This window comes from Brachycentrus maculatus, unplaced genomic scaffold (assembly GCF_059751285.1).
Source record: "Brachycentrus maculatus isolate JH-2025_06_01 unplaced genomic scaffold, ASM5975128v1 h1tg000680l, whole genome shotgun sequence".
In the NCBI taxonomy this organism is placed as follows: domain Eukaryota; kingdom Metazoa; phylum Arthropoda; class Insecta; order Trichoptera; family Brachycentridae; genus Brachycentrus; species Brachycentrus maculatus.
The window spans coordinates 239,146-261,939 of record NW_028281412.1 but is presented as its reverse complement, the minus strand read 5'-3'; the positions used below and the strand labels follow the sequence as shown (position 1 = coordinate 261,939).

The 22,794-nt window shown below is 36.7% G+C and overlaps 2 protein-coding genes across 3 annotated transcripts; one reads left to right on the top strand and one right to left on the bottom strand.

The window, feature by feature from the left end:
- Positions 1–1,460: 1,460 nt before the first annotated feature.
- On the top strand, positions 1,461–6,286 carry LOC148300646 (uncharacterized). Its single transcript, XM_088274471.1, has 3 exons — positions 1,461–1,621; positions 2,837–3,822; positions 4,555–6,286. The coding sequence occupies exons 2-3, from the start codon at positions 2,874–2,876 to the stop codon at positions 5,730–5,732; spliced, it is 2,127 nt and encodes a 708-aa protein (XP_088130597.1). The 5' UTR covers positions 1,461–1,621; positions 2,837–2,873; the 3' UTR covers positions 5,733–6,286.
- Positions 6,287–9,382: 3,096 nt separating this feature from the next.
- LOC148300645 (salivary endonuclease-like) lies at positions 9,383–19,931 on the bottom strand. 2 transcript variants are annotated; one of them, XM_088274469.1, is made up of 7 exons: positions 19,766–19,931; positions 17,857–17,922; positions 15,806–15,999; positions 13,975–14,269; positions 12,540–12,790; positions 11,363–11,521; positions 9,384–10,009 (listed from the first exon to the last, which is right to left on the bottom strand). In XM_088274469.1, the coding sequence occupies exons 1-7, from the start codon at positions 19,833–19,835 to the stop codon at positions 9,758–9,760; spliced, it is 1,287 nt and encodes a 428-aa protein (XP_088130595.1). In that variant the 5' UTR covers positions 19,836–19,931; the 3' UTR covers positions 9,384–9,757. The 2 variants fall into 2 exon arrangements, with proteins under 2 accessions (XP_088130596.1, XP_088130595.1); XM_088274470.1 differs by lacking the exon at positions 17,857–17,922 and having other exon boundaries at positions 9,383–10,009.
- Positions 19,932–22,794: the final 2,863 nt, after the last annotated feature.

Genomic DNA, 22,794 nt, shown 5'->3' with positions numbered 1-22,794 from the left:
CATGACGCTAAACAGTTAAAAGAACTAGTATAGTGATATGATGAGTATATTTTTTTAGGCGTACCTATTGTAGGTTTGTTAGATTATTATTAACTAACTAACTAACTACTAACTAACCATCACGCCGCTTCCCCGCAGGGGTAGGCAGAGAGAATCGAACGCCAAACCACTCGGTCTTTGCAAACATTCTTTGCCTCTTCTACATTCATGCATCTCCTCATACATACCCGACGATTATTACGACTCCTGACCCGGCCGCTTTCAAGTATTTGACATACCTGATTGTGCCAAGTTTTCCTCGGTCGTCCTCCGCTTCTTTTTCCAGCTACATTCGCCTCATAAATTTGTTTAACCGTTCTTTCTTTACTCATACGCTCCACATGTCCAAACCATCTCAACACACCTTTCTTAATTTTATCGATAATGCTTATCTCAGCCTTACATTCTTTCCTTATTTCATCATTCGAACATCTATCAAACATCGTTTCGCCACACATTCGTCTGAGCGATCGCAATTCTTACATGTATTGTATTTATTTTGTACAAATCGGCTACGGCCGTAAATAAATGGGGGGAATATGTATTTCTTCTATAATAATTGCGTATTGCAGGAAGAACTGGTAAATTGCTAGCGGAGGATCATGAAGATGTGCGAACAGACATTTTGATTCTAGAAAAAGCCCTCAGCGGAGGTGTTATGCCAGTGAGTTATTTGTTATAATAATTTTTAATAAAACCCTTATCCGCACCCCAATGGTGCATAGGGCACTGTGTCATGTTAACGCAGTGTTATCTTGATCGTTTACACATGAAGGAAAGGTGATCAGCCCTACGCTTCAGGTACCAGTCCATTAATAAATATTACAGTGAAAAAATCACTTATATTTATTTTACCCCCCTTGGGAATCGAACCCGGGACCTCCAGAACGGTAGCCGAGCGTGCTGACCATTACACTACGGAGGCGGACATATTTGTTATAAGTATGTGGTATTACTGTATTAGGCGTATTGTAAGTATGTTTTATATATTAAATAAGTAAAGTCACATCTTAAGTAAAGTCATCCACCCAAGTAACTTCACTGCTAACTTAAAATCAATGATTTGTATACACTCATGCCTCTAGCGAGATAGCGAGTGTTTTTGCCTAGAATTTTCATTTATGAATTACATGAAATTATAGTAACTTTAAACATAAAGAGTAAATTCGCTCACGAGTAGGCAAAAGCTTTAAACCTATAAAAAAAAACGTTGAAGCCTGAGTAGGGTCATGATAAGCGGTGTTGCATAAGCCGTAGCTAGATTTCAGAGTCACTTGGACGTTAGGTAATTAAAAAAAAACTGCGGTCAATCATAGTGGATAATCGGTTATTGTGTAAAGGTAGGTACTGAGAATCTGTTCCTGTGACGCCATATTGTCTATGACAGGGATTATCTTCTATGCTTTAGCTTAGTGCTGAGTGACACTGTGCGCTGTATTACCGATTTATCCGCTTATTAAGAGACCTATGATAATTCGGTCATAATTTGTAGTTATTTCAATAAACAAACTCACTTTCTTGTCCGGATTATGTGCGTTGTTCTAAAAACTTGACGGTTTTCATTGACGAGGAAGAATAAAAAGTAGGTATTTCTATCTGTCAAAAATTCAACCATAGAAGTCTTCGCATTCCCAAAGGCAGAGATTTGGTAATTTTGAAGATGATTCGGATGCACACTTTTACGGCGAATCGTGCATTCGCATTGCAACTGTCATCCTTTGGGGTTAATAGAATCATGTGTCGGGTTGTGGTCCCGTGGTTAGTGTCGCGGACTCTTGAGTGATATGAGTTTCTGGCTCAAGACGTTTGGGTGAAGCAGTTCGCCAAAAATACCGGATTTGTGGGCAAACAACTCGTGGATCTTGCACCACGATAACGCACCGTTGCACAATTCCATCGTAATCCGTGACCATTCGGCTAAAAACGGAACGAATACCATCCAACAACTACCGAATTTACCTGATTTAGTTCCCAGCGACTTTTTCCAATTCGGTCGACTCAGGAAACCGCTCCCGGAACGCGTTTCAGCATCCGAGATGATGTAATGGATAAATCGCAGATGGCTCTACCGAAAACCGATTGTAAAAAATGTTTCGAGGATTGATCAAGCGCTGGCATAAGTGCGATGCAGTCAAAGAGGAGTACTTAGAAGGGAACGATTTCGATTATTAATTTTGTATTTTTCATTTTCTGATAAAAATTCGGGAACTTTTTGATCAAGGTAATATGCCGGATACCGTGTGCCATTTCTCCAAATTCTGAGAAGCTTGTTTAGCCACCTTGTTATCAGGGTTGAACATGGACATGTTTAACCCTTATGATGATAAGTTTCTTGTCAAAACTGGTTGGAGAAAAAGATTACTAATCAAAACAAAGTTAAAACCAAAGTTGTTTTGTTTTATAAAGTTTAAAAAAATCTGTTATAATTCTAGCAGTTTTTGTATAAAAGCGTTAGTTTTCGTTCTGTCCGCTTGTCTTTATAAAGATAGGAATTCATTCAAACCCTTATCTGCACCGAATGGTGCATAGGGCACTGCATCATATAAATGCAGTGCTATCTTGATCGTTAACACATGAAAGAAAGGAGATTAGCCCTCCGCTTCAGGTACCAGTCCAGGGAAATATTAGAGTGAAAAAATCACATTTATTTTTTTGACCCCCCCCTGGGAATCGAACCCGGGACCTCCTGAACGGTAGCCGAGCCTGCTGACCATTACACTACGGAAACGGACATAAATAAAAATAGGAATTATAAAGATAGGAATAGATTGATAAAACCATTTAATTTTTATTGCAGTTAATATATTTTTGTCTGTTGGAAGACTGTGGATCAGATGGAGCTTGCTTTCGTCCGTATCAAGGATGAACCGAGAGACGTGGAAGAGGATATTCTGGAACCATCTTCTGGAGAAGGGGCATCATTTGGAAGTGATAGAACTATGAGCATCATTCCACAATGTAGTGGAAACGAGAACATTATCAACCCGCAAGATCGTATTATCAAGACGGAACCAGGAATTGGTTTCGATATTCTTCATTCTTCCGACAAGGCGCTATCCGACAGAGATGGTGTTATTGAGAATATTCCAAACTGTGGTGGAGATGCATCATGCATCGCTGTGAATGAGAATATTGTTCAATCGATTCAACCGTTTATTAAGACGGAACCAGAAACTGATGATGACATTATCCATACTGCACAACAGGCACTATCTGAGAAAGTTGACGTTGTTGGTAATATTCCACAATACGGTGGAAATGTATCATATTCCGCTGTGAAAGATAATTCTTTTCAACTTAAAGATGTTATCATCAAAGCGGAACCAGTAAGTGATGACGATACTCTCCATACCGAAGAAGAACCATTACCCGTTGTTAGTAATATTCCACAATATGGTGGAAATATATCATATCCCGTCGTGAAAGATAATATTATCCAACCGAAAGATGTTATCATCAAGGCGGAACCAGTAAGTGATGATGATACTCTCCATACCGAAGAAGGACCATTACTCGTTGTTAGTAATGTTCCACAATGTGGTGGAAATGTATCGTATCCCGGTATCAAGAAGGAGGTCATCTATACCGAGGTTCCTGTCATTAAGACCGAACCAGTTAGTGACGATGAGTATGGTGGTACTTCCCACAGAGAAGGAGCAGCACGTCGCGACTTGACTGTACCAGGGACCAGTACTGGACTACAGTACAGTACAATTGATATTCATCACCCTGATATCAAACAGGAATACCTTGAATCCTCCCAAATCGCTAAAAAATCCTCTAGTAAGTAATACTCTATAAACAACATTTTGAGTTTGTACAAATACCATTTTACAAATCTGAATTATCTCCAATTACAGTTATTTATCGTATTATTTTTTGACATCTCAACGTAGATGGAAGTCTGGGCATTTACGGGGCTTACGACGGTCATAGGCTGGTTTAAGTGATCGCTTTACACACGTGTAACATTCACAAATTCTAACCACGATTGACAACCGCAGTACTCAAATTCTCGGAAGATGTATATACATGATTCAATTTAGAAATATTGTACAAGAATCAGTAGAATTTTCTCGAGAGACATCTATTGGTGAGATGAAGAGGCTTTGTTATTGAGCTGAAACTCTTATATGAGGTCCGAATCCTGGATTATAACCACATACATGAGAAACGACAGAAAATATCCTTTTCATTTAGCTTATAATTTGACCAGATAATTTATTAACAATATGAAAAATAACTCCTTTAATTGGAGATTATCTAGATTTGTGAACAAGTATTTGGACATACTCAAAATGTTGCGATTGATATTTTAATATAGATAAAGAAAAAGAGGTTTTTTTGGCCAACCTCGTTCTGTTCTTCCGTTCACATTTGCCAAATTTATTGTTTAAAACACAAAAAGTCTTCTTGGGATTGAATATTTTGTTGTCATCACAAATGCTTCCGAGGTTGTTGCGAATATATATGTTCATATGTTCCATTTCATTTATATTTTTATTTAATTTTCAGATCCTAAGAAGGTCGTAAGTTCTAACGGAAAAAACAAAAAAACGGTCAATAAACCCAGAGAAAGGAAGGTTCTATGCTTAGAGCCGGGCTGTAATTATAAATGTACCCGGAAAGCTGAATTAAAAAGGCACATGCGAAGTCATATACGCAGGAAGGCGTTATCATGTGTGGAATGTAATTACGTGTGTTCACGGAAAGCGGAATTGCAAAAACACATGTTTACTCATGTAGATTATAAACCATTATCTTGCTTACAGTGCACATACGTATGCTCTCGAAAAGTAGAATTAAGAAAACACATGTTTACTCATGCTGTTAAGAAGCCATTAGCTTGTCTAGAATGCCAATATAAATGTTCTCGCAAAGCGGAATTGAAAAAGCACATGTACACACATACTGGCGAGAAACCGTTTTCCTGTACCGAGTGCTCATATGCTTGCTCTCAAAAACAGCATTTGAGGACACACATGTTGATTCATTCTGGGGAAAAAGCTTTCCCATGCACAGAATGCAATTACAGGGGTTTACGAAAAGAGCATTTAAATAAACACATGTTGACTCACAACGGGGAGAAATCGTTCGCTTGTTTGGAGTGTCCGTATGTTTGTTTACGCAAAGTAAGCCTTAAATTACACATATTGTCTCACACTGGCGAGAAACCGTTCTCATGTACGGAGTGCATTTTCAAATGCTCCCTTAAAGAGCATTTAAAAAGACACATGTTAACTCATACTGGTGAGAAACCTTTTGCCTGTTCAGAATGCAAATATGAGTGCGCTTTAAAAGACGATTTGAAAAGACACAGGTTAGTTCATACCGGTGAGAAACCTTTCTCTTGTCCTCTTTGTACATTCGTGTGCTCTCGAAAGGATGGTATAAAATTACACATGCTAACTCACACGGGGCAGAAACCGTTTGCGTGTACTGAATGTAAATATGAATGTTCTCGAAAAGGGGATTTAAGAACGCACATGCTAACTCATACTGGGGAAAAACCATTCTCATGCTTACTTTGTAAGTATGAATGTTCCCGAAAAAACGTTTTGAAATTACACATGCTGACTCACACTGGGGAGAAACCGTTTTCCTGTCAGCAGTGTGAATATAAATGCTCACTCAAAGGAAATTTACGAAGACACATGTTAACTCACACTGGTGGGAAACCATTAAACCCGTAAATATTCTTGTTTATAATGAATATTTTCATTAGACGCTTTGAAGCATTCTTTGAAGCAATGATTCGTAAATCCATAAAGTATTTGTTTGCGTCGGTAGATAGTAAGTACGTAAGGCCGCTACTCCGGACTGTTGTTGACAAACTATACCTCATCAAAATTCTCGGCGGTGCTGTACTGCAAGGCAATATGTACTGCTTGGGTTTTATAGATAAACTGAGCTTCTGCTTCGCACCAACATCTAAATCCTGCCTATAGCGCTATACAGTGCACAGTATTTGGCCGGAGATTATTTATCAATTAATATATAATATAAACAGGGCTTTTTTTCTTCACGTAACGCGATGGAACAAACACAATAAATACATAAAACAGAATAAAAACGTATGTAAAAAGAACTCGCAACATTTTGAGTGTATCCAAATACTTCACAAATCTGGATTATCTCCAATTATAGGTGTTATTTTTCATATTATTTTTTGACATTTCATCAAAGATGAAGAAGAATATGGAAGTCTGGGCATCTTTGATGAGATGTCAAAAAAAAATAAAAAGAACTCCACCGACAAGACACACACACAAAGCGGCTTGGTGATCTCTGCAAAAAAATATGATATGTATATATATATTTTTTAAGTAAATTCATTGTAATTTACACCTTTTTTGACGGATATTTTTTAAAATTTATTTCCAGAATCAATTAATACATAATATATATATATATATATATATATATATATATATATATATATATATATATATATATATATATATATATATATATATATATATATATATATATATATATATATATATATATATATATATATATATATATATATATATATATATATATATATATATATATATATATATATATATATATATATATATATATATATATATATATTAATATATCATTATATAGAGAATTAATATTGTATTGGAGAAGCTTTTGAAGTTGGTCGTCCCAACGTTTGCTTGGTTTAGTGGTTGATGGTGGACGCAATAAATCACCTAAACGTTTAATTGAACATATATTAGCTCATATTTGATGTTAGCGAAACTAAACACATGGAGCTAGGCTAGAAAACACCTGACATTAATGTCCAGGCTTATTTTGTATTCGTGTGTTGATTTAGATTCAAAATTTAACATTTTTTTTTTTTGAGAAAAATGTTTTTTTCTACTCATTTGCGCTAGTATTTATTTAGCCAATTAAGTAAATCTAGAGATGTTACGGTGGCAAGTGTTGAAAAACAAGGCATCAAGATTGAAGAAACGAGGAAGTGGGTCAGATAAGGTCAAATAAATAAATTAAACACTTATTTGATTTTTTTTATTCGTTCACCATTTTTTAAATGAACAAACGCCAAAATAGTTTTAAATGTAATTGGACTAAGTATTGATAATAATGTACATTATAAAGGAATATTAATTGAATGCGATTACCGTATAGACAAAAATAACATCCACATTTTTTTCATATATTAAAAGTGTTTAAAATATAAGAAGATATGCCAGAAAGTATGAAGAGTAAAAGAAGGCTGATTGGAAATAAATGTTTCAATTATTGTAATCTTAGTGTAGAGGCGAAGACTGACCGGAGCATTTCGTCGTAACGTAACATGTTACGATGCAAGCATTCAGGCAGTCAGTACACCTAGCCGAGCGCTCCCATCCATAGTTTCGGATGCTCGCCGCGAGCGATGTTACGACGTTACGATGAAATGCTCCGGTCAGTCTCCACCTTAGGAGAGAAGCATCCATATTGGTAATTATTCATTAATTGTGTATTACATTTTATGATGAAATATTAATATTTAGTTAATATATTCGATGTAACCGCAATATAAACTAATTTAAGTAAACAATAAATGGAAAATAATTGAAGACCGGCAAAAAATACCGGTCAAAATATCTGCACGTATATTTTATTTATTTATTACATCTCTTCTCTAATCCTTATCCGCACCCAATGGTGCATAAAGAACTGCATCGTATCGACGCAGTGTTATCTTGATCGATACTCACACGCAGCAAAAGTGATCACTCCTGCACTTCAGGGACCAGTCCAGGGCTTTTTATTTTGTTATTATTTTTTTTACGAAATACACATTTGAATAATATTAAATAGTTTGTAAATACACAAAACATTTCGAATATAACGTTTCTACCTCTCTAATAAAGTAGATACTTGTGTTTAGAGAGGGGGTTCGTTTTATATTTTTTTATAAACAAAGTAAATTAAAATTAATATTAATAAATAAGTAAATTAAAAATTAAAATTTTATAAAATTATTCCTTGGTATGAAGTCAAGGTAGGGGTGAGTCTTGTATTTAATAAAAAATAGTTTTAAAGGTTTGATAATTTTATTTATAGATTTTAAGTTTTCCGGAAGCTTATTAATGTTAAATATATATTAGCAGTGTAAAATCGCTAATATTAATTTTCACCTCTCCCCTGGGAATCGTACCCAGGACCTCTAGCACGGTAGCTAAACACGCTAACCATGAAGTATCAATCTCGAGAACAGGAAATTATAACAACTCGTCTGTCCTGATATACACTCCTAGCTTCATTCATAAATTTACATTATTATAATTTTTTACTTCATTCAAAATTAATATAGGGGATTAGCTATGAATGTCCGTATTTTTTCGATTTAAAATCGCTAATTTTTTATTATGTAGTGACTACCCAACACCGGGACTTGCATTTTATTTTTAGCACCATAAGGGAAAGGTTAAAGGTTAAAAAGACTCATACTATTGAGAAACCGTTCTCATGTTCGGAATGTAAGTTCCAATATTCCCAAAAAAATCATATAAAAATGCACGTGTTAACGCACACTGGCAAAGAATCATTAGCGTGCTCCTATTGCAAATATGAATGCTCTCAAAAGGCGGATTTGAAAAAATACATCTCATGCCATACTGGTAGGAAACCGTTCTCGTGTTGTGAATGTAAATACAAGCGCTCTCGTAAAGCTAATTTAAAAAACATAAAATCATTATTACTGTCTGAAAACCTTTCTAATGCTCTGAATGTGAATATCCGCCTCCATACTTTAATGGTGATCACGCTCGGCTACCATTCTGGAGGTCCTGGGTTCGATTCCTAAGGGGGGGTCAAATAAATATAAATGATTTTTTCACTCTAATATTTATTCGATACTAATCTGGACTGGTACCTGAAGCGGGGGGGCTGATCACCTTACCTTCATGGGTAAATGGTCAAGATAACACTGTGTTTATATAATGCAGCGCCCTATGCATAATTGGGGTGCAGACAAGAGTTTGAAGAAGAAGAATAATATAGGTGTTCACAAAAAACATCGCAAGTAGCCTCAATAGCTAGCGTAGCGACACGGCCGCCGCGTAAGACGATCTGAACACTACTGGCGCAGTAAACACGTTACGACATGCGCGTATAATGACACGAGAAATGTTAGTGCATTGGTGATTTTTTTACAAATTATTTATTTCCGTCGCTGCTAATGAATGACTTCATATTATTAATACTTTTAATGTAATACATAATTTTATTACGGAGGAATTAAAAAATTGTGAGCCTTTATTTATATTTTATATTGATATTCTCATTTTTAAAGTCGAGTTGCAGTTAATACATTGCTCACTCTTTTCAAGAACGTCATGAATAAAAAAACCTGATTTTTCAGGAGAACGTTTTTAAAGTTTAAAAATATAATACAATGTATTAAAAATAAATGTCAAGCCACTTATTGTACTTTTTACTTTGCAACAGATCTTTTTAGGTAAAACATGAAGGTTTTTTCTTCATTTGAAAAATATTTAGTATATTTAAAAAAAAATATTAAACAATACATTTTCTTCAAAATGCAAAAACAACACTTTCTGCCCTGTAGCGGGCAAATATTAAGTTAAAAATATGCCGCTTTTGCTGGGATGTAGTACATTTTGTGGGCATTCCGAAAACATGCACAACTGAAAATTGACGATTCTTGAAAGGAGTGAGCGACATATCATCGGGAGGGGAAGGCCGTTTATCTGAAGATGCCACCGCTGGAATTGAAATAGGGAAGACTGTGAACTGTTTGTCTAAAGTCGTCGATCTCGCAACATATCACGTATCCCATGATAATGTTCTGCTTGGCCCAGGAGATCCAAGGATAGCCGCGATTACCTTCGCAAATATCTCTGCAGAAGGCCAGCCTTTGCGCCTCGAACAGCGATATGTGTGGATTGTTGAGTCCCAGAAAGGCGACAGATCTGTTTGTCGCGGGATGGTGTACGACCTACAATAAAAAAGAAAATCTCTTTTTTCATAATCTAGAGCGCGTGTTTTTGCCTAGAATTTTAACTCATGAATTACATGAAATTATTATTATTATAACCTTTGGTGCATAGGGCACTGCATCGAATTGACGCAGTGTTATCTTGATCATTACTTACATGAAGGCAAGGTGATCACTCTTGCGCTTCAGGAACCAGTCCAGGGTAATATTAAATAAATATTACAGTGTAAAATCACTAATATTTATTTTCACCCCCCCCTGGGAATCGAACCCGGGACCTCCAGTATAGTAGCTAAACACGCTGACCATTACACCACGGAGGCGGACATGAAATTATAGTAACTTGAAACATAAAGAGTTAATCCACTCACGAGTAGGCATAGGCTATGAAACTTATAAAGTTGAAGCCTGAGTAGGGACATGATAAACGGTGTTGCATAAGCCGTAGCTAGATTTCAGAGCCACTTGGATGTTAGGTAATTTAAAAAAAATCATAATCTAGTTTTGCACTTACATTTCTATATGGGACTCTAGTTTCTTGGGTCTGTAAAACCGAAAGATTGTCTCAATCATACGGAGGAAAACAACATTTTGAGTCGGTCCAAATACTTGTTCTCAAATCTGGATTATCTCCAATTATAGGAGTTGTTTATCATATTATTTTGTTGACATCTCAACAAATATGTAGAAGAATATGGAAGTTTTGGCATTTAATGGATCATAGTTTGGTTGACGTGTTCACTTTACCAATTCTACCCATGATTGACAACCACACTACTCAAAGTGAGCGCTATGTCCTCGCCCAGGATCCTGCAACGCGCCTCTTGTTGTTGTTTTTGAAACACCTGTCCAGTTAGTTAGTATATGAAGGAATATAATAAGAATATTGTTCGTTTTTTCCAAGAAAGAACACTTTCCATTCCTCGTCGTAACACATCATTTTTCAGTAATTCCTCCTCTGTCCAAGCGGCCAGACTATGGAATGAATTACCTCTCCGCGTAAACAAATGCACCTTCTCTAATAACTTTAAAGAAACGTCTGAGACATTACTATCTATTATTAGAGTCCTAACTGTCCATCAAACCTCCTCCCTCTACCTCCTTCCCTAAACTCCCTTCTTCCTTTGCCTTCCTTATAACCATCAATTTGTTATTTATGTTTTTTTTTTAATGTTCAAGTACTATCTACCCTCTGATTGCAAACAGCTTTATATGGTATCAAACGTTTTGATCAATATCAATGGTCTGTTTTTGGTTGGTTGGAAGATACTGCTTTTTTTAGCAATAGGCCGCTAATGTACTTATCTATTTTCTGTACATGAAGTTTGAATAAATAAATAAATATGGGCTTACCTTGAAGAACCAAAGTGGAACGGGCAGCATGTGATTGTAAGGATCTAGATAAATATTTCTTAATCTCCCATCATATATTTCCTCAAGCTGGAGTACGTCCCATGTTCCAGAATATATATTAATGCTTCCTTCGAGTTCCCTGATCCTGTTGCGAAGACTCTGTCAATATTAAATCCATACATAAATAACCTAGTCGGAGTAAAAAAAAATAAAAAAAACTAACTAACCATCACGCCGATTCCCCGCAGGGGTAGGCAGAGAGAATAGAGCGCCACACCACTCTGTCCTTGCAAACTTTCTTCGCCTCCTCCACGTTCATGCATCTCCTCATACATACCCGCCGATTGTTACGACTCCTAACCTGACCACTTTCAAGTATTTGGCATACCTGATCGTGCCATGTTTTTTTCGGTCATCCTCTGCTTCTTTTCCCGCTAACATTCGCCACATAAATTTGTTTTACCGTTCTTTCCTCATTCATTCGTTCTACATGTCCAAACCATCTCAACACACCTTTCTTAATTTTATCGATAATGCTTATCTCAGCTTCGCATTCCTTCCTTATTTCGCTATTCGCACATCTATCATACATCGTTTTGTCACACATTCTTCTGAGAGATCGCATTTCGACTGCAATCAGTCTACGTTCATCCTTCTTTTGCCAACTCCATGTTTCACTCTAATGTATGGCATTAGAGTCGGAGTAAGAGGATTAAAATCCCCCATATCGCACTACAAAGCTCGACTATGGCTCTGTCAATAAGAAATGCAGAGAAGCTCAAGTGTTCACAGCGATCCATGGAAAGATCCATGCTTGGTTTTAGCCTGAGGGATAAAATTAAAAATGAATATACCAGGAAAAAAATAAAGAAGAGGACATCATGGATCGCGTGGCAAATCTCAAATGGCAGGGGGCAGGACAAATAGCGAGACAGGACCCAAAAAGATGGACCCCAAGAATTCTACGATGGAGACCTTGGGAGAGCAAAAGAGGTGTTGGAAGACCCCAAAAGATATTGTTGCTGTGGGCAGTAGAAACTGTCTGCAAGCAGCAACCAGCAACCAACCGGGGTAAATTGAAAGAAGGGGAAGAGGACTATATCCAGCAGTGGAGGTCAGAGAGCTAGTAAAGAAAAAGAAAAACGAACAAAAAAATACTAATTAAAAAAATACAAACCATTTCTAGCTCGTTCCAGTTTCCGTTGTTGAACATCGACCACTGAGGTGCGCAGTTGATGAAACTGAACGTGGCCCTCTGGGCTGGCGAGAAGACGAAATCAGCCCTGGGGGCAAGGTGTCCTTTGGATATGTAATTGGGATTTTGGACATATCTGTCGCCCGAACCGGGTCCCAAAATGTGGTCGAATGCATTTCGGTGTTTGTTGTATTTGAACATGACATCCATGCCTCGGAAAAAGTTCTGCTCATCTATAAAACACACTATTTTTGAGTACACTGAGTTAAATCAAACACTGATTTTTTTAGTATACTAAGTTGTATTTTAAAGTTGAAAAAAAACACATAAAAATCTATTTTGTGACAATTGTTTGATTGAAATAATAAATACAATTCGCATCTAAAAAACTAACTACTGCCACGTATCCCCCTCCAAGGCAACCTGAAGGACGCAGACCCCCAGGCAGACCTCCGAAAATATGGAAAGGCAGCTGGGAGTCGACATCCCAAGAGCGACATGCGGAGGCACAAACAGATCCCTAGGATCTACAAAAATAAGAAGAAGAAGAAGAAGAAGCATCTGAAAAACAGAATATGGGTTATACTGCTCTTTCCATTATCTGCACATGAATTTAAACCATTTAGACCATGGGTGGCCAACATTTTCTGTAGCCGGGCCAGATTTTAGAAATGAGATATCCTACCGGGCCGTGAAACAAAATTCATATTATTATTATTTTATATATATATATATATATATATATATATATATATATATATATATATATATATATATATTTATATATATATATAAATATATATATATATATATATATATATATATATATATATATATATATATATATATATATATATATATATATATATATATATATATATATATATATATATATATATATATATATATATATATATATATATATATATATATATATATATATATATATATATATATATATATATATATATATATATATATATATATATATATATATATATATATATATATATATATATATATATATATATATATATATATAAATATACATAGGTACTCTTCAAACTTATTTGCATGTTTAGCCTCGTAATACCGATTAATATTTTACTTCTTCAAGCTAGAAACAGAATCATTGCATGTCGGTTTTGTTTTAAATTCCACGAAAAAACAGTTTATAGTCCATCTGTCTTAAAAACTTTTCAGTTCTTCTGTTACTCTTTTCTTAGTCCAACCTCTTTACTACTTGACGCCATTATGGGTCTTGAAATTGCCAAGATAGTGAGATACTCCCATATATGGGATATGATACGAACTACGCACGATGAATGTTCTTTTGGTGGTTTTGAATACACCAAAGAAAAAAATGTTTAATTTGGCCGCGGGTTGGCCACTCTTTATCTAGACATAGACCACATACCAGAAAAAAACACCCTGTCTGACGATGAGCGCATGAAGAACTCGTTCGCCCTGCTCATGGTGTGCGTCACATAGAAGACGTTGGCGGTCGGTTGGTGGAAGCAGCTGGTGTACACAGCATGGTGCCTTCCGCGAACCATAAACCCGACGTTTATCTTTGTTCCACCGAGTTCACAGCCCCCATCTGCCTCTTGGGTGCTTCGAACTGAGCTCGAGCAGAAGAATGATTGGAGCTCCACGACATATGGAAACCAGTCGCTGCTGCCAAAATAAGTACCGCCTCTGCAAATCAGCGTCTGTTGAAAAAGCAAATAATCAGTTTATACGAGGTGGCGCATTTTGGCCTTAATTTTTTTTGTAACTTCTTCTTCTTCTTCTTATCCTTCTTCATCTTCTTCTTCATCTTCTTCTTCATCGTCTTCATCTTCTTCATCTTCATCTTCTTCATCTTCATCTTTTTCTTCATCTTCTTCATCGTCTTCATCTTCTTCATCGTCTTCATCTTCTTCATCTTCTTCATCTTCTTCATCTTCTTCATCTTCTTCATCTTCTTCATCTTCTTCATCTTCTTCATCTTCTTCATCTTCTTCATCGTCTTCATATTCTTCATCTTCTTCATCTTCTTCATCTTCTTCATCTTCTTCATCTTCATCTTATTCATCTTCTTCATCCTCTTCATCATCATCATCTTCTTCTTCTTCTTCTTTTAGAACTAAGTCCTGTCATTCTCCTATCCGCTCCTGGGAGGTGGGAGACCAGCTATCTTTCTATCGTCTAGGTGGTCTTCCTGGGGGTCTTATCCCGCTTAAAAATTGTATATTGCGTTTATTATTTACCTTGCTTATTATGTACAAGGTTTATAAATACAAAATTTTGAGTGTGTCCAAATACTTGTTCACAAATCTGGATTATCTCCTATCAAAGGAGTTATTTTTCATATTATTTTTTGACATCTCATCAAAGATGAAGAAGAATATGGAAGTCTGGGGGTTTACGGGGCTGACGACCGTCGTGGGCTGGTTTAAGTGATCACTTTACCCACGTGTAACATTCACCAATTCTACCCATTATTGACAACCACACTACTCAAATTCTTGTAAGTTCCATATATATGAACCAATTTTGAAACCTTGTTCTTGAATTACTAGAATTTCAATAGAGACATCTATTGGTGAGATGAAAAGAAGCTTTTTATTGAGCATAAACTCTTTTATTAGTATGCGAGTACCCAGACTTCCATATTCTTCTTCATTTTTTATGAGATGTAAAATAATATGAAATAACTCCTGTAATTGGAGATAATGCAGATTTTGCAATCAAGCATTTGGACACATTAAAAATGTTTTAAATAAATTAACTGGTCAAATTATAAGCTAAAATAATAAAAATTAAAATGATATTTTCTGGCGTTTCTCATGTGTGCGATTATAATCCAGGATTCGGACCTCACATACTAATAAAAGAGTGTCTGCTCAATAAAAAGCTTCATTTCATCTCACACACATTTGGACACACTGAAAATGTTGTAAATACATATTACTGGGAGGGGAAGGTATCGTAGTCGTACAGGAGAAAGTGACCAAGTGCATTTTTTACAAAAAACGTAATCATTGACTATTTGATATCTTACTAGCTTAATATTGCCCTGAAAAACCCCCAAAGGATTTTAAACTTGGAAGTATAATATATTGACTAGTTAAAAATGACTGACTGCATTGATGTTTATTTTGTTGCCAAGCAAAAGTGACTTAAATGGCCCTCCTGAACATTTTACGTTTTGTTAGTTAGTCACTTTCTCCTGTACGATACGGTATGACCCTGTCTGGGCTTACCGCTGTTTCCGGTCTGGTGGGGGGGTTTCCCACGCCGAAGGACAGCCCACTTCCGGGGCAAGCTAGGACGACTTCCTCTCCTCCTCGTACCTCGATATTACCGTTCGCATTGGGCACTATCAGTTCTCCATTGTACACGTATACAGGCATATGTACATCCCTGCCAAAGAGCGAGACTGGAACACTGCAAGGGGCTGAAAAAATAAACTGTTTATCTATGAAAAAGAGATTAAAATTTAATATGCCAATATTTATACATAATCTTTTTAACGATAATTTACCAAAATATTTTTAGGATAAAATAGTTTTAATCTAAAATTGTCATGCACTAGAAATAAGGATAAAATAATACTGCCATTTATGAAAACAGAGTCACCAAATTGTTTACTGTATAAGGGTTTGAAAATGTATGATGAGATGCCTGAATGTATGAAGAATTAAGTAATTAATTAAGAATTTAAAAAAATATAATACAATGCATTAAAAATAAATATCAAGCCACTTATTGAACTTTTTACTGTGCAACAGATCTTTTTAGGTAAAGCCTGAATGTTTTTTCTTCATTTGAATAATACTGAGTATATTTAAACAAAAGAATTAATTAATGATTCCGACCCGACGTTGGCTGGTGCACAGACGCCCACAACTCCGACCAGCACAGCAGGTAGACACAGAATAGTGCAGACATTTACAGAGAATGGCTGACCATTCTATGAATGGAATGGCAAAGAATGGCAAATTATAAGAAAATTTCATAATGATGGTCTATCAGTTGCCAAATATGCCCTAATTCCATCAAATGTCTTAACCATCTCAAAAACCCTAAATCTAAAATGAACACTCCTTCTGATTTCTGCACTCCTGACCCTGGCATACAGTCCTAGCTTCTAGCCATGCATGCTATGTAGACTGATCATCGCATTTCCACTCGACCATTATTCATCGACACTATTTCGGATCTCTTTCGCAAGTAACGACACTCATGGACATAAAAAAGAGAAAGTACAACCCTATCTCACAAGCTGGCACAAAGTCCTATCCACGGCACTGAAAGACAACAATAACACAGCACTTTACACAAAGATAACACCATTACGATGCAGCACTTTAGATCGAACATCATCATTTAGAAGTGAAAAATATAACTTACTTACAATATATTGAAAGCTGTCCCACCGCATGCCCAGATCTGATACAGAAGCATCTAGGCTTCCTGACAGACCTTCTCTATAATAATAAGCGAGGTACATTGAGAGCTGTCCCACCGCATTCCCAGACCTGATACAGAAGCATCTAGGCTTCCTGACAGACCTTCTCTATAATAATAAGCGAGGTACATTGAGAGCTGTCCCACCGCATTCCCAGACCTGATACAGAAGCATCTAGGCTTCCTGACAAACCTTCTCTATAATAATAAGCGAGGTACATTGAGAGCTGTCCCACCGCATTCCCAGACCTGATACAGAAGCATCTAGGCTTCCTGACAAACCTTCTCTATAATAATAAGCGAGGTACATTGAGAGCTGTCCCACCGCATTCCCAGACCTGATACAGAAGCATCTAGGCTTCCTGACAGATCTGCTCTTGCTAAGCATTTTTTTGTTGTTGTTGAACTCATTTTAATTTTTCGAAATTTGTTGAAAATGTGAAACAAAAGTAAGTAAATAAACTTCAGCCTTCGTCTTGTGTCCAGTATAGGACAGACTCCTCCCTCTTGGACTTGCACAGTTCTCTGTTGGACGCGACTCTCTTCCAGTGCAGGCCCGCTACTCTCCTAGTGCCATGGGACTATCTTGTCCGGCCCTTACCCACGCTTCTAGGCCTCCAGTCGAGCACCTGCTTTGTCCATCTATCTTCAGACATACGCGCCACATGACCTGCCCATTTCTACTTTAGTTCCTCGATTATTTAAGCCACATCTGTTACCTCGATCTTTTCCACTATCCTTCGTTTTAGCAGTCGTTTTTCGGTGTCTTAAGGGATATGTTAAGCGTCCTTCTCTCCATTGCTTTGAAAAACTAAATAAAATGATGAATATGAAACATGCTTACCGGATGGAGGTATTTCTTCCATCTGAGTACTCACACTGGGGGTACCACAAGGCAGGATTCCACAAACTACAAATTATAAGAAAATTTCATAATGATAGTCTATCAGTTGCCAAATATCCTCTTATTCCATCAAATGTCTTAACCATCTCAAAAACCCTAAATCTAAAATGAACACTCCTTCTGATTTCTGCACTCCTGACCCTGGCATACAGTCCTAGCTTCTAGCCATACATGCTATGTAGACTCTCGGGCCTACTCTCCCATATATACTGCTCTAACTATACCCCCCACATGGCTACACCATCTCATAGACCCTTGATCTTCCCAACTATACCTGCCTCAGCTGCTCACCCCTTCTGACTTCTGCACTCCTGACCCTGGCATACAGTCCTAGCTTCTAGCCATACATGCTATGTAGACTCTCGGGCCTACTCTCCCATATATACTGCTCTAACTATACCCCCCACATGGCTACACCATCTCATAGACCCTTGATCTTCCCAACTATACCTGCCTCAGCTGCACACCCCTTCTGACTTCTGCACTCCTGACCCTGGCATACAGTCCTAGCTTCTAGCCATACATGCTATGTAGACTCTCGGGCCTACTCTCCCATATATACTGCTCTAACTATACCCCCCACATGGCTACACCATCTCATAGACCCTTGATCTTCCCAACTATACCTGCCTCAGCTGCACACCCCTTCTAACTTCTGCACTCCTGACCCTGGCATACAGTCCTAGCTTCTAGCCATACATGCTATGTAGACTCTCGGGCCTACTCTCCCATATATACTGCTCTAACTATACCCCCCACATGGCTACACCATCTCATAGACCCTTGATCTTCCCAACTATACCTGCCTCAGCTGCACACCCCTTCTGACTTCTGCACTCCTGACCCTGGCATACAGTCCTAGCTTCTAGCCATACATGCTATGTAGACTCTCGGGCCTACTCTCCCATGTATACTGCTCCAACTATACCCCCCACATGGCTACACCATCTCATGGACCCTTGATCTTCCCAACTATACCTGCCTCAGCTGCACACCCCTTCTGACTTCTGCACTCCTGACCCTGGCATACAGTCCTAGCTTCTAGCCATGCTTACTATGTAGACTCTCGGGCCTACTCTCCCATGTATGCTGCTCCAACTATACCCCCCACATGGCTACACCATCTCATGGACCCTTAATCTTCCCAACTATACCTGCCTCAGCTGCACACCCCTTCTGACTTCTGCACTCCTGACCCTGGCATACAGTCCTAGCTTCTAGCCATGCATGCTATGTAGACTCTCGGGCCTACTCTCCCATATATACTGCTCCAACTATACCCCCCACATGGTCACACCATCTTCCCAACTCTACCTGTCTGAGCTGCACATTTTGTTTATTTATTTAAACTTTATGTATAGAAAATAAATAAGTATAATAACGGGCTTATTGCTAAAAATCAAAATCTTCTAACCTACCAAAAACAGACTAGTGATATTGGTCAAAACGTTTGATACCATATATAGCCGTTTGCAATCAGAAGTCAGATAGTACTTGAACATTAAAAAAACATAAATTGCCAATTGATGATAATAAGATGGGAAAAATAACTAATTTAACATACTCAACCTATAAAGGATTGTATTAGACTCGTGAAGTGTTTATAACACCCGATATAATCAATATTTTAATTCATCATTCCCTTGTGGAAAATTCGCCTTCATAAATACGTTGTTTTCGTAAGTTGGTAACGAATGACATCACAGAAACGAAGGACTTTTAATATCTTTTAATATCGGGAACATTGCTAAATTATTGGCGGCTCTATTTGTTGATGGTCCACCCTCCATACTACATAAATAAAAATGGACCTCTACATATTAAACGTCAAATTAATAAATAAACTCACATGTGATATTACACTTCACTTGACACGTCAGTAAGGACAACACGAGGAATGACGTCACGTCTAAAAACATGTTTATCTGAAAAAACTGTGTAACTTAAAAATTTTTGACACTTTAAATTTTCAATTTTTAGTATATGAAATTTTCTAAGTATTTTTTTTCGTTCTACAGGAATGTCAGATTTGATATGAAAGGAAGTTTTGTTTTAATTTTTGAATGAAGTAATAAAATTCTTACAGTGTGAGTAGACACTTTTTTTTTTATTAACATAAATTGAATACAAATATATTATAAATTATAAATTATATATATGAGCATAAATTTTATAATGTCAAATAAATAGATTAGAAAAATAACTAGAGGTAAAATAACTGTGAACAGACTATACATTTATTTAAATCACATTATTTTTAGACATCTCATCAAAGATGACGAAGAATATGCAATCTGAAATTTACGGTTTAAGTGATCACTTTACAAACGTATAACATTCACCAATTCTACCCAGTATTGACAACCACACTACTCAAATTCTTGGAAGTTCTATATATATCAACCAATTTAGAAGCATTATTCTTGAATTATTAGAACTTCACTAGAGACATCTATTGGTGAGATGAAAAGAAGCTTTTTATTGAGCAGAAACTCTTATATAAGTATGTGAGGTCCGAATCCTGGATTATAATCACACACACCGCTCACTCCTTTCAAGAACGTCATAAATCAAAAAACTTGATTTTTCAGAAGAACGTTTTTAAAGTTTAAAAATATAATACAATGAATTAAAATTAATTTCAAGCCACTTACTGAACTTTTTTCTGTGCAACAGATATTTTTAGGTAAAACCTGAAGGTTTTTTCTCCATTTGAAAAATATTTAGTTTATTTAAAAAAAGTATTAAACAATACCTTTTCTTCAAAGTACAAAAATAACACTTTCTGTAGTGGGTAAATATTATGTTAAAAATATGCCTCTTTTGCTGGGATATAGTACATTTTCTGGGCATTCCGAAAACATGCACAACTGAAAATTGACGATTTTTTTATTTATAACGTTCTTGAAAGGAGTGAGCGATATGAGAAACGCCAGAAAATATCATTTTCATTTTTATCATTGAAGCTTATAATTTGACCAGATAATTTATTCACAACATTTTGAGTGTGTTCAAATAATTGTCCCCGTAAATGCCCAGACTTCCATATTCTTCTACATATTTGATAAGATGTCAAAAAATAATATGAAAATAACTCCTGTAATTGAAGATAATCCAGATTTTGTGAACAAGTATTTGGACACACTCAAAAAACACAATTTTAAACATATTTTTTTTTTTTTGCAGAGACCGACCAAGCCACCTTGTGTGTCTTGTCGGTGGAGTTCTTTTTTAATACATTTTTATTGTTTTTAACCATTTTAACCTAATATACACACAAAAAGAGAGAAAAGTTAAGAATACAAACTATTTTACAATTTTCATAGAATGAACTCTTGATCATTTCCCCATTCCTTTATTTTGCCTTTGTTCCATATTTTATTTTGACCTCTAACCTCCGTCGGCAACAAATCAAAAATGTTTGTAACGATATATTGCAGTGTTGGACTCCCGTATTTACTGTTAATTCTTGGGACTATCAAACCTTCGTCGTGTGTAAATCGTGTATCATGGTTGTGTACTAGAAGATTTCCATATTTTTGTCTAGTAGATATAAAGGATATTATGAAACCTTGCCAAATATATACACCGTGTGGCGTTTGAGCTGCCGCTTACTCAGAAAACACACAGTTTAAATATTCAGGGCTGTCTTGGGACTATCAAACCTTCGTTGTGGGTAAATCGTGTATCATGGTTGTGTACTAGAAGATTTCTATATTTTTGTCTAGTAGATATAAAGGATATTATGAAACCTTGCCAAATATATACACCGTGCGGCGTTTGAGCTGCCGCTTACTCAGAAAACACACAGTTTAAATATTCAGGGCTGTCTTGGGACTATCAAACCTTCGTTGTGGGTAAATCGTGTATCATGGTTGTGTACTAGAAGATGTGGATATTTTTGTCTAGTTTGTTGCTCAACGATGATACTCATCCACAATATTCCACGTACCGGCAGTAATTTTAAATGTTTATATACCATGTTTGGAAAGATATATGGCAGTGCTGGACTCCCATATTATATCTTCACTGTGATCGTCATTACTAGTTTCCTTCTTTCACGGCCAGTCTCCACTCGCCTCTATCCCGCGTTAGTCCCTTCAACTCGGCGTACCCGCTACAGCGCATGTCGGAGATAATTTGATTCACTAATTTTTGTTTTTGTTTTTGTCCGCCTCCGTATTGTAATGGTCAGCACGCTCGGCTACCGTTCTGGAGGTCCCGGGTTTGATTCCCAAGGGGGGTAAAATAAATATAAGTGATTTTTTCACTGTTTTTTACCCTGGACTGGTACCTGAAGCGGAGGGCTGATCACCTTTCCTTCATGTGTAAACGATCAAGATAACACTGCGTTTATATGACGCAGTGCCCTATGCACCATTGGGGTGCGGATAAGGGTTTTATTATTATTATATTATTAATTTTTGTTTTGTTTTAAAAAAAGAGAAAGAAATGTGTTTTTATCAATTACAAAAATACTTCAATTCCATGCTGTTTCTGTGAGCCTAAGCGGCTCATTATTAGAAATAGGTATCAAGTTGTGGTAGGGTGGGTTCGAAACGAGAAACTCTGACTCAAGAGTCCGCGACACTAGCCACGGGACCGCAAACCGACACTTTGAACTCTCTGGGAATCGAACCCAGGGCCTCCAGCACGGTGGCAAACGCGCTAACCGTTACCCTTCGAAGGGGGACATGCTGCAAATATCATTGTACCTATATGTCATATTACTTTATAATACTACATTTTTAAAAAGGGACAGGATCAGGAAAGGTGTTGCGCATTAAAAAAAGTATTATTTAGACATTGTTTATTTATTTAAGCTTTAAACAACACGATATACAAGGTGGCGCAAAATTAATCACCGTATCTGAAGAT